We start from the raw sequence: 18,008 nt of genomic DNA on the forward strand, positions 1-18,008 counted from the left end.
AATTTCATTAAGGGTATTTTTTATAAAAAAAATTATCTATCACTTTTGACCCTTTGACTAAACGGTTATTTTTGACGAAAAGACTATAAATTCATATGGATGAGAAAGTGATAAACTTAAGTATTAGATCATCAAAATACAAAAATAAAAATATTTATTATGTTAAATATTTTCTATTAGATATTATTTACGTGATGAAACGAGAAAATTATCCATTATTATATAATCCATTAATATTACGCTATAACACGACACGGTTGTCTCTTTCCTTCATTATCGGGTGTGGAGAAATCTGATCCTGACCTGGTTCCTCCTTGTCTGTTTTATCCTAAAGCCTGCCATATTTCTCTCTTTTATCTACCCATCCTCATTTCACGCTTCTCTAACACCATCTCTCTCTCTCTCCGCCCGGAGCCATACCCTCTTCTGCCTAATTTCATTTTGCTTTTTCAGGTAAATCCTCTCTTAATCACTCTGTTTTCTAGAATTTTTTCTCATTGACAAGCTTAGATCTACCGGCATTTCCTCCTTCAATATTTGTTTTCTCTGGGACCAGATACAACTCTTCCTGTTTCCAGAAATATTTTCCTTTTCTCGCCGGTTTTTAGGTGGGTTTTTTGTTTATTGCTTGTGTCAGTTGTTGTTTTTTCCTCAATGTCTTCTTTCCCGTCTTAAAGTTATGAAGGCCAAATGATTACATTTTTTGACGTTGTTTCCAGCTTCTAATATATTGTTGGTATATAAATTGTAGATCTTTTTTGTTTTTTTAATTACTGGGATTTCTCTGTTCGTAAGTTAATTCTTCAGTTTCAAATCTTATACGGGTTTTCTTTGATTTGCATTTGTCAAAGCTGTTTTAGCTCTATTGAGCTTGGATGCTTCTGTTTTGCTTGGACGATTTCTCCGTTGTTCTTCTTGTAGTTTTGAGTTCGATCCTTTTGTGCAAGATCTACCATTTTTCATGCTCTGATTTGGATTTTTTTGCTGTAAGTTTTTCATTATTGCATTTGGTGAATTGTTTACTGGTTTTAGATCCTGTTACCTGAACTTATTTTTTGTGGGTTCTGGACAAGGAACTTTTTTTTTTCCTTTTAAATAAATTCATGCAAATTGTTGTCTTATAAAGGCTCAAAATTTTCGGTTAGCTCTCCTATTCTTATGTGGGGAAAAACAAGTTTATTTTTTTTCCCCTGGGGTGGGGGTTGGAGATGGGGGTGAAGTTCATGTTTGTTCTATTTTAGAATTAACTTTTGTTCCTTTGATGTTATTGGGCAGCTAGATATCAACTACAACTAAAATAAAGATGGAAGTCACTGGGGGCTGAGACTTGCTAACTTCTATGGCCTTGACTGGTATGTGTGTGTGTGTGTTAGCAGGGAGTGTTGGATGAGGCTTTTGATGGTTAAGTATTGGTAATTTTAGCATTTGTGTTAATTTAATACTACTGTGTGTAGAAATTTGGGCTATGTGTGAAGCAAGAGATTATTTCAGAGGCTTACGGAGCAACCTGAATAAAACAACCAAAAGAAACTACTTTAAGAGAAAAATTTCTGGCATGGAATATGAATCAGACTGGACAAGACACAGAAGAACCTCAGCATTTACTGCTCAAGCAATTCGATCTGCAACATCTTTTATGCCTTGGTCTTGTAAAATTCCTATAGGTGATGGTTATCACGAATTTCTTTAATCAAACATCTGTCATTTGATAAGTATCATACATTCTAGAGAGATATAGCAGATCAAATACAGTTATCATCTACATCTCTCTCGATTTCCTGAAAATGCCGGGTTTTGTGAGTCGCAAGAGTAGATTGATGGAGACTAATATGTCTTTCTCCACTTCATTCACCCAAGAGAAGTCAACTCGTTCAAAGAGCAACCTACTATTAGCTTCTCAGGTTGCTGATGATATTGACGCCCCCATTCTACCTGGGCTGCCTGATGATGTGGCAAAGTACTGTCTCGCACTTGTTCCCCGTCCCTATTTCCCGGTTATGGGGGCTGTCTGCAAGAAATGGAGATCAATTATTAGAAGCAAAGAATTCCTTGTGGTGCGAAAGTTGGCTGGGTTGCTTGAGGAATGGCTATATGTCCTAACTATGGATTCTGAAGGAAAGGAAAGCCACTGGGAAGTATTGGATTGCTCGGGACACAGACGTCAACTTCTTCCACCGATGCCTGGACCTGTGAAGGCTGGCTTTGGGGTAGTTGTTCTAAACGGAAAGCTCCTTGTCATTGCTGGCTATTCAGTTATTGATGGGACTCGGACTGGCTCTGCCTCTGCAGATGTTTATCAATATGATTCTTGCCTAAATAGGTATGGTTCCATATAACAGTGGAATTTTTCTGTTTGTGCCTATGCGTTTCTTTCTCACCTTCCAGTTTTTTCCTTTGATAAACTTATCTATTTTTTCTTGTTATAATCTCATGTAATGCCTAGTGGATATTGCTATTTGCTAACAAGAATGCTTCTATTGTGAATCTTTGATTCTTTATGGCCATTTTAAAAACCTTATTCTCCTTATAGATCAACACTAAGATGTTGATTTTATTCAATTTTGGATATGTTTTTGCAACTTCTTTAACCAACTAATCAGTTGCAAGATTTACAATTTTCAGAGAATCCTTTTGTTGAATAGTTAATAAAGAACTACTTTCCTCTATATTGTTCGGTATTTGGAACTAACCTTAGAAAAGGAATATTGATGTCTGGGTTTCTCATGAGTAGGGTTTTGATCCGGCCTGCTATCCAATTGACAATATCTAGTGCAATTCTTAATCTTTAGGTTCTTCAGATTCTCACTTGTTATGCAACATGGCCTTTGTAATTGCAGTTGGAGCAAATCGTCAAACATGAATGTTGCACGCTATGATTTTGCATGTTCAGAAGTTAATGGCAAAATTTATGCTGTTGGGGGCTATGGAATAAATGGTGATAGTCTCTCAAGTGCTGAGATGTATGATCCTGATACTGAAAAATGGACCCTGATAGAGAGTCTTCGCCGCCCAAGGTGGGGCTGCTTTGCTTGTGGCTTCGAGGGAAAGCTTTATGTCATGGGAGGAAGGTCAAGCTTCACTATTGGCAATTCAAAATTTGTTGATGTGTATAATCCTGACAGGCACACATGGTGTGAGATCAAAAAAGGTTGTGTCATGGTTACTGCTCATGCTGTGCTGGAAAAAAAGCTCTTTTGTATGGAATGGAAGAATCAGCGGAAACTAGCAATATTCAACCCAGAGGACAATTCGTGGAAAATGGTTCCTGTTCCATTGACTGGGAGCTCAAGTATTGGTTTTCGGTTTGGAATACTTGACGGGAAACTTTTATTGTTCTCACTGGAGGAAGTGCCCGGTTATCGAACTCTGTTGTATGATCCGAATGCTTCCCCAGGTTCAGAGTGGCAGACTTCTGAAATAAAGCCTTCTGGGTTGTGCTTGTGCACTGTGACCATCAAGGCATGAAATGATGCATTTACTGGATATCTTTGATTCAATTATTTTATCTGTACTTTCCATTGGATTGCATTGACTTGTGGATTTCAGTTTCTTTTGTTGTTGACGTTTGAGCATTCTTGTTGCTATGCCCATGAACCTCTTGCTACATTCTTTCCTTGCCACTCAACTGTGACATGTTTCAGAATTATTAAGACAGTGATATGCTTACTCTAGTGTTTTTATTATTATTATTATCTTTGGCTCACTATTAAAAGAAAAGAAAAGAAAGGATAGGGGCCAACACAAGCATTAAATCACAGTGAATTATGCATTCTTGGAGCCTGGTCTATAGAGTGATAACAATAAACAAAGAAGCATTTAAAGGATCTTCCAGCTAGAACAATCTAAACACAACACTTTGTAGGCAACAAGATTTTACTCATGCATTGGAAGCCGTTAATCATGTGATTTGAATATAGGCTGAATTGCAATCTGACCTACCAAATTCATAAAAAATGAGAATTTGTATTGGAATGAATACTTGTATTTTTTTCTATTTTATGAGATTTAAATGCACTGGAGGTAGGTTCTTGGAAGCTTCTGGAGATTATCACTCATTTTTATGTCCTTAATATTGTGGCCGTGAATGTGTGCGTATGTTGGATATAAGATCTTCAGAAACATGTAAGCAAAGATCACTTCATGAATATCGGCAGGCAAAGGAAAAACAAGTCAGCTGACCAGGAATATGCTTACACGGGGCTTTGTACAACAAATGAAAAGATTGGTTATTGACTAATGAGTACCACTGTATGCAGGGCTAAGCCTCTTCTTCCTTTCCCTAAAGCTGAGGCTTCGCATCAAATTTGGAAGGCAAGCAGAATGTGCTGTTTTCTCTTTTGTGTGGATGGGATACCCACCTGGAGTTGTTCCATTACTGCAAATAAAGCTATTCACCGATTCATAAGGACTTATGTTTATGCATTTTGAAGAAAGGTAGAAGGCCATAGGCTTGGTTTCTGTCATGTCTTGTAAGTTTTGATTGTTATCAACATCACCATTGAAGCTCTCGCGAAAGAACTCGATTAGTTGCTTCCTCGTATCAGTTGAAGAGGTTTCAGGCATTGAATTTTCAGCACTGCCAATGTAAAGAGATTCATCGTACTCAGCATTTTTTATAAAGCTGTTGTGGTAAAGTGGGGAAATGCTTCCCAATGGGGTAAAATCTGCACAAATACAACACTAGTCCATAAATGCCAAATGTTGAAGAACTTATAAGAAGACTGTAATTTGGGATGCTACCAAACATCAACTCTAATCCAACCCTAAAGTTGTTTTCTACAAATCTGACGGATCCGATTCAAGTCTACACGTGGGTGTGCTGGGATTTGTAATAGGCTATCGAGGGAATGCAGCTTCTGGCGACCCCACACTTATACACTCTCTTTTTCCTCTCTTCCTCACCGATGTGGGAGTCTTCTACATTCTCCAACACCAACTCCATTTTCTTGTACAACTACTTCAGACATGATATTCAACTTGGGCATTGGAGTAAAACTCTCAATCCTCTCAGCCCTTGCTTTGTTGCAGGCTCTCTCTCTCGACTTGGGAAGTTTCAGCTTAGGGTACGCTTTGTCATCAAGGACCTTTGACAAATTTGTTGGCATTGAGGACTTCTTTAGAGTATGAGAAATCCTTGGAAGAAATGCAATAAAGAAAACATGCTTGAGAGGCAAATTTTTGGGATCTTACCACCATTGACACTGATGAAATCTTCAATATCAGATTCTAGACAGGGCTGAGAATCGAAAAACATTTCCTGGCTCTTACCTGCATAGGCAACAGGCATACTTCAATCAAACAAATGCATCCAATAACAGGTCTGCAAATATCTCAATAGGAGCATCAGCAAAAATATAAACACAACAACCCAATTTATTTCTAAAAGAGATATTATTGCAAATAGTACAAAATTCCCACATCTGCAATAAGCCATCAATGCTTCAAGTTCAACAAGTAAAAAGAGCTTTGAAAATGTGCAATGGTGTAGATAGTAACTTAGAATCATACCCAATTCTCGAACACTCCCTTCACAAGGCATTGGAGAGGAGGCTTGCAGATTGGAGTTGAGTTCTATCATGGAGAGACCTCCATTGACTTTGTCTTCTTTAATAGGTGATTCAATTCGGACGCAGTTCCCTTGAGAATTGGGGGTGCTTTTCTGAGCTGGAACACAATTGCCCATGTCTGTAACAATAGTTTAAGGTTCCATCAGAGAAGTTGAACTTGTGTTATCTTCACTGGTAAGAGAGAGAGGCAATCAGCAATGGTGGTTTAATGGTTGAAGAAGATAAAGTTGGTCACTCCAACTACAATCTGGAGAGAAAGTTGATTGGTCTTGAAAGCGAAGTAATGGCATTTGCAGAAGTGGGTCCATGTTTTGTTGAAAAATTTTCCTTTCCTAGACTTTACTTGGTAGAAGTGCAGCTGCTGCACAGAAGAAAAACTTCTTTTTTGCTGCAGTTTAATTATTTTGCTTTGAATGGATATCTCTAGTTCTGCAATTTCTGCTATTGATCTTTAAATCAAGTGGAATTAGGAATGGGTGCCTCATTCAATCATTGTCCATTTGAAGAAAAAAAAAATCCAAAATTATTGAGCAGTGATTGAGCAAAAGCAAAGAAGTGGATAATGAGACTGCGGATTTAATTTGATTTTGTAAATTACTGCACTTGAGATAAGCATTGAATCAGTGAACTACCAATTCAGTGGATTTTGTTTGCTGACATGTAAATGTAGATCTAACAACAAATTTGTCTCTATGGAAAAGCAAAGGAAGAATATAAGGAATAAATTATTTTTCCTAGTACTAATACAAGACCAAATCCTGTCCCTAATGGTAATATGTAACGAATATGGATGAGGTGGTCCAAATTAACCGTTGGAGAGTGAAGCAGTGATGCACCCTTCTCCTTCATGTCTCCGAGTCCAAGTTGTTGCATTTCGCAAATGTATCATTTCCTTTTAACACTCAACTCAACAGGGTAATGCTTTTACTTCCTACCACCAACTGTTGGGTGTGCTTACTATGCCAACAACACTTTCCCCCTTTTTGTTTTTGCGCCAAACATATAATTTTGCTAGAATTCTTATATAAACAATCTGTTAGTAATCTAATTTTTTTTATTATTTTTGAAATTTAATTTTTATAAAAGTTCAACCATTATATTCGTTAAATTTTATAAAATATTATTATTAAATTTTTAAGTAACTATTTAATTTTTGAAAATTCCAAAAAAATTTTTTTACCTATTTAATTCTTAAAAATTCAGTTGAATAGTTATATATTCATAAAAATTCAGTACAAAAATTAACAATGAAAATTAGGTCGGCATTCAGTTTGATTAAATTAGGGGTGAACATTCGATCAGTTTGGTTCAAAATCGAACCGAACTGAATAAATCAAAAATTAAAATTTTCATATTTATAAAAATCAAATCGAATCGATTTTAGTCAAAATCTGAATCTAATTGAATCGATTTGGTTAGATTCAATTCAGTTTGATCGGTTTAAATTTTTAATAAATTTTTTATTTTTTACACTTTATTTTTAATATTTTAAAATTTTAATTAAAATATTTTAACCTTAATATAATCTAATCTTTTTATATTATTGAAAATAATATACTATTATCATTTATCGATTTGATTTAATTTTTTTAATTTTTTTTATTAAAATTGGATTAAATTAAAATAATAGAAAATTTTAAAATTAAAAATCAAAATGAATTCAAATAAATAAAAAATTAAATTAAAATTTTAAATTAATTCAATTGATTTATTTAAACCCAATATTTTTCATTTTAATTGAAATAATATGATGCAATTTTTAAGAGAAAGGTGAGAGGACTTTTTTTAATTATAAAAATGTCTCCCCTTATAAAAAGGCACTTTAAATGACATTTTTACAAGCATTCTCTCTTGTCTAATCAGAAGCACACTACTCTAGTGGCTATTTCTTATTTATGATAATACATTTTTACATAATTTTATATTCACATCACTTTCATAATTTTTCTATTCTATTATTTAAAAAGGAGAACATAAAAAAAAAATAAATATAATTCTATCGATTCTTCTCTTTAAAATTTATAGTTGAATTTATATTAAAATTAATATTTTATAATGAAGTTGTGTTAATATATTTTAAATTTTTATTAATATAATATTATAAAATATTATTTTAATACAAATTAAATTATATTTTTAAAACGCGCATCCCTTAACAATATTAACCATCAATCATTAATAAATAAATTTCATGCTAACATTAAATTAATAAAAAAAATATGATAAGAGTTAATAAAAAAATTTATATTTTTAATTTTATTATAATTACTCCCTATACTTTTATATTAATATTCAAATAATAACCACGCGGTGCCTTTGCTTCAACGCAAAATAGCGTTCTTCCCAAGGGCACGGCACATATTTAGAAACCAAAGTCACAATTAGCTCATAAATTTCAATTAAACTTAAAAATAAAAATGAAACTCAAGTTCACAAATTCTAGTTAGATTTCTTAATGTTTTGATCTAGCCTAACAATTTAAAAAAAAAACTCAAGTTCTTTACTTTTTTAAATTTTAAGTTAAAGCTTAAATTATAATTTAGATCCCCCCAAAAAAAGCTACATTAAACTTTCCCAAATCCAGGAATGAAATTGGGGCATTAAGCTATTTAGAAAATCTTCCAATCTAGTCCCGTAACAGCAAACCATTTCCTTTGTCTTTCATTGTCACTTTAAACTACAGATTCACGTACAAACACCAACACGAGAAGATTCATGCTCCTCTCGAATACATGCTGACAGGTCCCACGCGAGCACCATAGCTATAGATGAAAGATATAAAGCTTTAATCCCATGCAATAATTTCATCACAGGTGCTTGTTAGTATGCATATGAACCCTCAGTTGGAACCCAGGACTAAGATGTGTATATGTTACGTTCCCTTTTTAAACAAGATGAAAATGGATCTTAGATATGCTCAAGTTTCATTCTATGTGATCCATGATCACTCTATTTCCGAACAAGATACTTCCTTTGGTTAAAACTAAGGATATACTATCTAGGCTCTTCTGAGGAGAAAAAGGTAGAACATATATATCAGAGTTTAGACTTAAGTACATGACAGACAAAGGAGAACAATATGAAATGTATACTGCCACACTGGCATTGCTCTATATCATCCAATGGTGTCTATAATATAAACACCAAATCACAAAATGAAAAAGAGATCCTAGTAATCAATTTGCAAAAAATTTTAAATAAAAAAATTATTACTTAAATCTCTATAATATAGAGAAATTTATTAATTAATTTATCGATCTTAAAAAATAAATTAAAAGAATTAGAGATATTTTAATATATTTTTCAAAATTAAAAAACCAATTATTAAATTTCTCTTTTATTATAGAAACTAAATAATAATTTCCCCATAACGCTTTAAAAAGCCAAAGCCATTTCCATCAGACTATTTCTAACTTCTTGAAGCGATGATTTCCAGTGATTTGAAAGAAAATGAGATGAAGACAAAAAGCTTACCCTCTGGAGGCTCCAATAACAGAAGGGTGTTTCTGAGGAGATATTCCATTCAATGGGAAGAAGACAATAGAGCCAAAGAAGAGACGAGCAGTCACCAAGAAGAACTGCGAGCCTATTAATAATTCACAGAGGTGAAGAGAAGGTTGTCCTGAGAAGATTTAAGAATAAGATCATAGTCTACGTCATAGATCGTATCCATGCTGCCTCTAAGCCATATACAGCGCTAATTTCACTTTAAGTCAAAGAGTAACATGCGTCTTTAGAGTTACTTTCTCAGTTTTATGCCCCTCTCGTATGAATCAGATAACATAAATCAATACATCCTCTAGCATTTCCATTGTCCAACTTAACAAGTGGGGAAAACATAGTGCCTCTTTATTCAGTAACTTTGTAACACCCAAGGAGGTTGATGCCACACGCAAAGGCATTAGAAAATACAGTTTTTAGGTGACATCAATCCTCAATCTTCCAATACAATAAAATACATGTCATACACTCAATTTCCCAGGATTTTAGTTATTACGCAAGAAATACTAACAAAAATTTTTAAATGACATCAAATTCAGAATCACAATTTGTCAGTATCATATCCAACATAATTCTCACTAGTGAAGACTCTTTAGCATCTAGAGATCTAGTGGCTGTATGAGAAATAACATAATCAACAACATATTTCCAAAAAATGCCTTCAAAAAGTCCAAAGAGGTCCCTAATATGACAATGAAACAATGGTTACCAATACATCTCTTGTAGCAGAAAGGATTTGATGACATCAAGTTCCAATGGGCAGCATAATTACCCACAAGAATGAAAAGGGTGGAGCTTACTTCCAAATACACAGATAAGATGCTTCTTACTAGAAAAATATTATTGACACACCCATTGTGAAGCATCCTACAGCAACCCAGGGGCTCAAACGCTCACCTATTTAAGCAGCCACACCAGTTTTCATACAGTTAGAAATTCATAAAAACAAAAATAAACATGGATTCTATCACATGATTTACATGGTTACAAGTTTGATTGTCAAATAAAAATTAATTAGTTGCAAAATTTAGTGAGACTTGCATGAACCTAAAGCATAGTCATGGTTTTACCAGATTTGCAAAATAATGATGTTATGTTTGCTTATTTCTGCGTCGCATAATCAGTACACAAACCTCAATCCAGATTTTACTTTGTATTTCCAAACAAACTAATTAGAAATCTTAAAGTTCTAAATCCAATTAGAATTACATATCATCTTTCATGGCGTATAAAACAAAATGTATATCATTGTATCATCCATACTATCAATAACTGAATGGGGGGTCCTGTACAAGTTAAATCCTGTGAAACATCACTACCATTCTTTTAATCCCAATTAATTGCTTTGAACAATGTAGATCTAATTGTCATCTAGGAAACTTGAACTATAAAAATCTCTTAGAGATTCTATTTTCATCAATTCATGATTTTTATGATCTCATTTTCTTTCCTGAAGACAGCACAATCATCAGAATATATAAAGCACACATTTTGAAATTGCATATAAGCTGTTTTCCAGCCCTGTCCTGCCCCATCCAGTTGGTACCAACTAAGTAAATAACCAGACATCTTAACATCAATATTTTCATATGTACTATGTAATAAAAAATTTGAACTCTTAGACCATTTAAATTTGATCTTGTTCTTTATTACCCATGTAAAATATTGTCGGATGACTTTTGTGACCAAAGATGCAAAATGTGTGAAAATTTTTCTACTTGTTGATAGATCATCATAAATTTCTTTACAGAATATATATATATTTTTAAAAAAAAGGTCAAAGGAACAGCAGTTATCTTGATTCTTGACAAATTTAAGTCCACAGTCCACACTAATGACAAACTCAAAGAGGAAAAGGAAGATTTTATTTTTCATAAGATAAGGTTGTCTAGAAATAGAAAATGCCAATAGAAAGAGGAATGTATGATTCGTAAGGGATTCTACCTATTCTGGCTGCCTTCCAGAAAAACCCACGAAACCTGTCCAGAAAGCTTATTACAATCAATAATCCCATAACCACAACTCCCTAGAGATAAACCAGAATGCACAAAATAAATAAATAAAACACAAACTTGTAACCACATTGACTTGTGCTAAAAAAGAACCAAATAAGTGGTATAACCATATCCAAATTGGAAGAAGGGGAAAAAAAAGATCAAGACAAATAATTAAATACATCACACTGATATAATTTTAATTTGTCCCCACCAATATAAGGAAAAATCTTATCAGAATCTCAGAGTATGGCTTCAAAGAACAGTTGTACAGATAAAAGAGTCATGGATGTTTTTATATTGAAAGCAAATTAATAACATTCTATTTAACAGACAGAAATCTCATCAGATTCTATTCAGTACAAACCAACACTTTGAACAAATTCAATCAGAGCTAAAAGGAAAATAATTATTCTTTTCTGAAATCTCATCAATAAAATCAAAGGAGAAATAAACTATTATACTTTAACACATTTTCCCACTAAAATGAAGGAGAATTAAACAATCATACTTTTAACACATTTTCCCACTAGCGAGAAAAGATAATCATCAGATCACAACCAGACCCAGGAAATTAAAAACATGAGATAAAACCAGATGATACATACCCTGTTCTCTGTTCTAGGATCGCTGGAAAGTGCATCTTCACAAAAGTGCAAGTACAAATTCCCAATAGCACAACCGTAAGAAAGGAATGAAAATTGAAGAGTGCAGACTGGAAACATGACAACAACTGAATCAAAATACTTCTCCATTTTAGTTGAAAACCAATTATTTAATAATCAAATCACTTTACCATGTTTTGATCCTCAAAACGATCTCTTTTCTTCTTTCAAATCTATAAACAAAATCAACCACCTTCAAATTTCGGAAACTTAACAATCAAGCAAAATACTTCGAATACAAATACACGACGGGAAAAGTAACCCGTTGTGAATAGCATTTGCACGGAAAGCTCAACGCATAAACAATTAAACAGACTATTGTTTGATTAATTAGAGAAAATCTAGAAGCTAAATCAGCTAATTGTTTACAAAGATGAATACGAACAAATCCAAGAAAAATGAATAAACTTTTAAGCGGGTTAGGGTTTCGTGAGCGAAAGGAATAACGTGGCGTGAAGCGAAGAAAGTAGGCATAGAGTAGACTTACCGCGAAAAACTGCTAGATTTTGGATCAAGGATTCGCCGGAGCCGGAGCTCGCAGATAAGCTGAGAGAAAGGAACCGCTTTTTCTGCTTCGACGCCAATAAGTGAAGTAAAAAACTGTCATGGCATCTGATGTGGGGAAGGGAAAAAAAAATTGGAGTAATGCGAACCAGCCGAACAAATAATGATATATTAATTCCATTTCAAAAAAAAAAAATAATGATATATTAATTAATTGGGAGATTTAATATTTGGTATTACTGTTATTCATATTTGTCTATCAGTTTTGATAAATTTATTAAAATATTTTTATTTTTTTAATAAAATAATTATTTTATTAAATTTTTATTATTAAAAATATAATAAAAAACTAAATTATTTATTTTTTTAAAAAAATTGCTTCTTTTCTTTTTTTTCTTTTTTTTAAAAAAGAAAATAAAAGATTATTTTATTTATAAAAATAAAAATAATTTAATAAATTTTTAAAAATTCAAAAATTAATTTACTAATAATAACAATACTTATAAATTAAATAAAAAATTATTTAAAAAAATTAAATTTTAAAAATTTTCTCTCAAAAAATAAAAAAATTATTTCATTAAAAAATATATATTTTAATATATTTTTAAAAATATAAAAATAAACTTATTAATAATATTCAGTAAATAAATAGTAAATCTCTCCAATTAAAATTATAGTATTCCTAAAATTTTATTAAATAGTACATAAATTAATAAAATTTTATTAAATGAATGTAGAAATATACTATCGTGATAAGAAAGAAATTTTTTTTTCCTATTGTTTGAATATTTTATTAAAATTAAAGAAAAAATATAATGTTTTCTAATAAATTACTCAATTATCTCGAGTTATGGTTTTGTTACTATATGAAGTTAGAGGTATATAAGCAATTTTATTATAAATTTTTAATTTTTTTTTCATTGAGGAGAAATATTTTAAGTTTACGAAGATAAATTGCTTTTCAATTTTCTCATTTATTTGTTATCTAAAAAATTCGAATAATTGCAATTTTTCTTTTCAATTTCTTTCAAAACAAACAAATGATATTAAAAATTGATATAGCCGGATTTCTTACATCTAGGTGTGAGGCCGGCCCTAAAGAAAAACACATATTTTGTAACGACCCATAAATCGGACCGCTACCGGCGCTAGAATTCAAATCGACTTAAGGTCACCGAAACCCATAGTAAGCCTGCTGTGAACTTTGTGTACCTGATAAATCCCATACATTTTCATAAAAATTTTGCATTTTATCATTCACTAAGCTTGACCTGTGCATGCACTAACCTAACCTGTAAACATCAAACTCCATACTAGAGCTCTCATCAAATGCTCTAGATGGATCAACATCATACATCAAGCTTGGATCTCATCATAGCATATCATAAAGCATGACATAATGATCATATACAAAGGGATTTCAACATTTTCTAGGGCCAAGCACAATACTAACTCAATATACATTATAGGACTTTACATTATCTCTTTATACACTTAGACTTTACCCTTGCTGATCCTCTGCCTTCTCTATGGCCCTGAAAACATGGAGTTAGGGAGAGGGGTGAGCTACTAGAACCTAATGAGCAGAACAATAAAACATTTAAAACATGCTATCATGAAATGCGTCACATCACAAACAAATCACATCACGGACGGACTGACCCAAAAATCCCTCTGCTTTGTGCCCGGTCCTCAAAGGAGCTCCTTAGGACTTCTGTTACATGTATATAAACTCTGTGTCCGGCCCTCAAGGGGCGCCTCAGGACTTCTGTACATAAACATAAACATCAGAGGGCTAAAGGGTCCTATTCTATGTCCGTCCCCATCAACAAGTAATAATGCAATGCGTCATCTTTGTGAACACTAATGCAATGCAATACACCCTCTGCTTTGTGCCCGGTCCTCAAAGGAGCTCCTTAGGACTTCTGTTACATGTATATAAACTCTGTGTCCGGCCTTCAAGGGGCGCCTCAGGACTTCTGTACATAAACATAAACATCAGAGGGCTAAAGGGTCCTATTCTATGTCCGTCCCCATCAACAAGTAATAATGCAATGCGTCATCTTTGTGAACACTAATGCAATGCAATACACCCTAATATCACATGGCATTTATGATGCATGAATCATGCTAAAAGCTTTCATTACTTTAAAAACATAGTTCAGTTCCACTCACCTCTGTCAACTGCTGAACAGTCTCTGTAACTCTAACTCTGTGGGCCTCCTTGGTTCCTCGGGTCCGCACCTACACAGGTGGACTCAACATAGGACCAAACATACTCTAATATAACTATAAACATCTCTCCAAAAACCCCCTAAAACATCATAAACATGCATGGAAAAATGGCCAAAGGAAGGCTAGACAGGGCACTTTCGACGGCAGGTTCGGCGGCCGAAAGTCCCTCCAGAGTCGAAACTCATGCACATTCGGCGGCACCTTCGGCGGCCGAAAGTCCCTTCTAGATCCGAAAGTCCAAACTTTCGGGGGCAAGGTTCGGGGGCTGAAAGACCTTCCAGAGCCGAAAGTCACCCACCTTCGGCGGCATGTTCGGCGGCCGAAACTCCCTCCTCAAGGGGTTCGGCGGCCGAACCTTACTTCGGTGGCCGAACCTGAGTTCTCAAAGAAGGCAGAACTCGGGTCAAACATGCATATTCAGCCTCCAACACTTTGCCAAACACGCTTAACATGCATACCACTTCTCTAAAGACTATCTATGCCCTTATCCATGCATTTAGGAGCTTAAAAACTAGTTCACACTCCTCAAACAACATCATAGCAATACACATAGCACATAATCAACATATACTCAACTTCAAGATCTACTCTCTAACATGCCATAACACTCTCTTAAACCCTTGAAACCATGCTTAAAACATAAGGGGATGTGAGGATCCATGCTTACCTCTTGAAGAACGAGAGGATTGATGGTCCTAACTCAGAGATGTAGAGGAAAAGATCCAAATTCTCCAAGTCTTTCACATTTGGCTTCTTTTACTCAAAACTTCAAAAACCCAGTTAAAAACTCAGTAAAGCTTGCATGATTTGGAAGAACATGAAGAAAACAACCAAGGGAGGACAAAACCTACCTCTGACCAAAAAGAGAGCTCAAACACCCTCCATTTCCGATCAACGAGGCTTTTATAGGTGGCCAACCGACTCTCCTTCTGTAACGACCTGAAAATCGAACCGCTACCGGCGCTAGGATCCAGATCGGCTTAAGGCCGCCGGGACCCGTAGCAAGCCTGACATATAACCTGTAAACCTGTATAATCCCATACATGATCAACAACATATATAAAAATTAAAACTTTTCTTTCCATATACATCAACCAAACTCAACCTGTGCATATACATTAACATAACATTGATCCCTCTGTGGGATCTCATCAGTGCCCCCAAATGGGTGACATAACCTGTGTTGAGTTGGTTTGCATAAACGACATAAAAATCCAAGATCATGTATTAAAAGGGATAACAACATTCTATGGTCAAGCACACCTTTAATATCCATAAATATCATTACATAACTATACTGTACTTTTACATTACATCGTTCTACGATTTGTCATGTCCACATTCTATCTATTACATAAACAAGCTTTACTCTAACCGACCTCCTCTTCTATCCTGTACCTGCAAGCCTGGGGGTAAAGGGAGAGGGGTGAGCTAAAAACCCAGTGAGTAGAACTATAAAACATATTAACATTATGCTTCAATGAAATGCATCATAACACAGACAATTCACATAAGGGTTGGGTGAACTTGTCACCAATTAGTCCAAGCTAACTCTGTGCCAGGCCGTAGCATGGGGTCCTGGTCTTCCTGTCATAGCATACATTACTTACCATTGCCCCAGGGCCTCCTCTGGGCTCCTGGTCTTCGAGTCCCATAACCGTGCTAGGCCGTAGAATGGGGTCCTGGTCTTTCCTTACTCTGTGCCAGGCCGTAGAATGGGGTCCTGGTCTTCCTGTCATGGACTAATTGGGTCATCCAATATTCACCCACATCAACAACAATCGATGCAATGCGGCATATTCGTGAACTAATGCAATCATCCTATTGCATAATCATGATGCATGAAACATGATAAAACATTTAATTTCTCAATTTAAAAGATTTAAGTTTAGTTTCACTCACCTCTGGCTGACTCTGACAACACCGAAGCAGCTGAACTCACTGCTGGGGTCCTCGGTTCCTCGGGTCCGAACCTACACAGGTGGACTCAAATGAGGGACCAAACATACCTGAACATAACTATAAACTACTCCCCAAAAACCCCTAAAACATCATGAAACAACCATTGAAAAACATGCAAAGGAGGCCTGGACAGGGCACTTTCGGCGGCAGGTTCGGCGGCCGAAAGTCCCTCTAGAGCCGAAAGTCAGGCAGGTTCGGCGGCACCTTCGGCGGCCGAAGCTCCCAGACAGAGATGAAACTCATGCATGTTCGGCGGCACTTTCGGTGGCCGAAACTGCCAGACAGAGACGAAAGTCTCCTTTCGGGGGCAGGCTTCGGCAGCAGAAAGGCTTGCCTCCCCAGCCATGTTCGGCGGCCGAAAGTCCTTCGGCTGCTGAACCTGGTTTCTGCCAAAGGGCAGAAACTTGGCTCCTTTTGCACATTTCGCCTCCCAACCTTCCAAACATGCAACAAACCTATTCTACAACACTCATACACAAGCATACATGTTCCTAGGGCCCTCAAACCATCATAAACCCCATCTACAACACATCAAGCATCCACATTGTTCATGAACATACATTTATACCCCTAACATAACCATAACCTAAACATGCATTCTAACCCATAGATCTACTTAAAACTTACTTAAAACATGCAATGAGCTTAAGATCGGCTCTTACCTCTTGAAGATCGAGAGAGAGACGACCTAAACTCGGAGTTGGGAGAGATTGGGTTCTTGAACCTCCAAGCTCCAAAACTTTGCTCAAAAGCTCAAATCTTCAAAACAAAGTTAAAACAAATGAAAATCTTGAAAGATCTAGAGGAAAAACATCAAAGATTGGTGAGGGACGGCGGAGAACTCACCTTGGCCGAAAATGGAAAAAAGCTCGCCCGTTTTCGGCTAAGGGACCCTTTTATAGTGGCTGGCCAGGCCACGTTCGGGGGCCGAATGTGCCTCCGCATGCATGCCATGTTCGGCGGCCGAACTTGAGGTTCGGCGGCCGAACTTGAGGTTCGGCGGCCGAACCTGGACTTTCCTCACTTATGCCTTCGGGGGCCTAAAGCACTCCCGAAGTGCATGCATGTTCGGCGGCCGAACTAGGGGTTCGGCGGCCGAACCTGAGTTTTCCTCCAATGCTATTTTCATGCAAAAACTCATTTTCTTTCATGCTTAAAACATAAAACACATTAAAACATTTTATGAAAACATGGTTTTACCCTTCTAGAGGTCTCCGACATCCGAGATTCCACCGGACGGCGGGAATTCCGATACCGGAGTCTAGCCGGGTATTACACCTTCAGCGGCCAAAGCTGCATGCAAACCTCCACCACTTTCGGCAGCCGAAGTGGGGATTCGGGGGCAGCAAAACCATACAACGTTCGGCGGTCGAACTTTACTTTCGGTGGCCGAACCTGGCGATTGCCCCCTTAGTCTTTTCCTTTTCAAAACTCAATTTTCTTAATAAAAAACATAAAAACATGTAAAAACATTTTGAAAAACATTTGTTTTACCCTTATGAAAGGCTCCGATATCTTTGAATCCCAGATTCCAACGGAGATTCCGCCGGAAAGTAGGAATTCCGATGTCGGGGTCTAGT

The 18,008-nt window shown here is 35.6% G+C and overlaps 3 protein-coding genes across 6 annotated transcripts; 1 reads left to right on the forward strand and 2 right to left on the reverse strand.

The window, feature by feature from the left end:
• The first annotated feature begins 275 nt into the window (after nucleotides 1–275).
• Nucleotides 276–3,683, forward strand: LOC110628439 (F-box/kelch-repeat protein At1g67480). Of its 3 annotated transcripts, none has more exons than XM_021775089.2 (4): nucleotides 276–608; nucleotides 1,276–1,352; nucleotides 1,455–2,320; nucleotides 2,838–3,683. In XM_021775089.2, the coding sequence occupies exons 3-4, from the start codon at nucleotides 1,785–1,787 to the stop codon at nucleotides 3,463–3,465; spliced, it is 1,164 nt and encodes a 387-aa protein (XP_021630781.1). In that variant the 5' UTR covers nucleotides 276–608; nucleotides 1,276–1,352; nucleotides 1,455–1,784; the 3' UTR covers nucleotides 3,466–3,683. The 3 variants fall into 3 exon arrangements, with proteins under 3 accessions (XP_021630781.1, XP_021630780.1, XP_021630782.1); XM_021775088.2 differs by having other exon boundaries at nucleotides 276–453; XM_021775090.2 differs by having other exon boundaries at nucleotides 276–453; nucleotides 1,280–1,352.
• Nucleotides 3,684–4,121: 438 nt separating this feature from the next.
• LOC110628440 (uncharacterized protein At3g27210) lies at nucleotides 4,122–5,943 on the reverse strand. The gene is made up of 3 exons (XM_021775092.2): nucleotides 5,509–5,943; nucleotides 5,191–5,268; nucleotides 4,122–4,664 (listed from the first exon to the last, which is right to left on the reverse strand). The coding sequence occupies exons 1-3, from the start codon at nucleotides 5,681–5,683 to the stop codon at nucleotides 4,234–4,236; spliced, it is 684 nt and encodes a 227-aa protein (XP_021630784.1). The 5' UTR covers nucleotides 5,684–5,943; the 3' UTR covers nucleotides 4,122–4,233.
• A 3,629-nt stretch (nucleotides 5,944–9,572) lies between these two features.
• On the reverse strand, nucleotides 9,573–12,374 carry LOC110627448 (protein kish-like). 2 transcript variants are annotated; one of them, XM_043962214.1, is made up of 5 exons: nucleotides 12,215–12,374; nucleotides 11,859–11,900; nucleotides 11,671–11,777; nucleotides 11,013–11,047; nucleotides 9,573–9,965 (listed from the first exon to the last, which is right to left on the reverse strand). In XM_043962214.1, the coding sequence occupies exons 2-5, from the start codon at nucleotides 11,859–11,861 to the stop codon at nucleotides 9,898–9,900; spliced, it is 213 nt and encodes a 70-aa protein (XP_043818149.1). In that variant the 5' UTR covers nucleotides 11,862–11,900; nucleotides 12,215–12,374; the 3' UTR covers nucleotides 9,573–9,897. The 2 variants fall into 2 exon arrangements, with proteins under 2 accessions (XP_043818149.1, XP_043818150.1); XM_043962215.1 differs by having other exon boundaries at nucleotides 11,859–11,920; nucleotides 12,215–12,367.
• Nucleotides 12,375–18,008: the final 5,634 nt, after the last annotated feature.

Source organism: Manihot esculenta, chromosome 12, assembly GCF_001659605.2.
Source record: "Manihot esculenta cultivar AM560-2 chromosome 12, M.esculenta_v8, whole genome shotgun sequence".
Lineage (NCBI taxonomy): Eukaryota > Viridiplantae > Streptophyta > Magnoliopsida > Malpighiales > Euphorbiaceae > Manihot > Manihot esculenta.

Coding starts and splice junctions, on each gene's coding strand:
- LOC110628439 (XM_021775089.2), top strand. CDS start 1,785: ATGCCGGGTTTTGTGAGTCGCAAGAGTAGATTGATGGAGACTAATATG. Junction 2,321..2,837: donor TATGATTCTTGCCTAAATAG/GTATGGTTCCAT, acceptor TTGTAATTGCAG/TTGGAGCAAATCGTCAAACA.
- LOC110628440 (XM_021775092.2), bottom strand. CDS start 5,683: ATGGGCAATTGTGTTCCAGCTCAGAAAAGCACCCCCAATTCTCAAGGG. Junction 5,269..5,508: donor AGGGAGTGTTCGAGAATTGG/GTATGATTCTAA, acceptor TTGCCTATGCAG/GTAAGAGCCAGGAAATGTTT. Junction 4,665..5,190: donor TTTCATCAGTGTCAATGGTG/GTAAGATCCCAA, acceptor GTATTTGTGCAG/ATTTTACCCCATTGGGAAGC.
- LOC110627448 (XM_043962214.1), bottom strand. Junction 11,048..11,670: donor ATCCTAGAACAGAGAACAGG/GTATGTATCATC, acceptor CTTTCTGGACAG/GTTTCGTGGGTTTTTCTGGA. Junction 9,966..11,012: donor CTGGAAGGCAGCCAGAATAG/GTAGAATCCCTT, acceptor CTGCTTAAATAG/GTGAGCGTTTGAGCCCCTGG.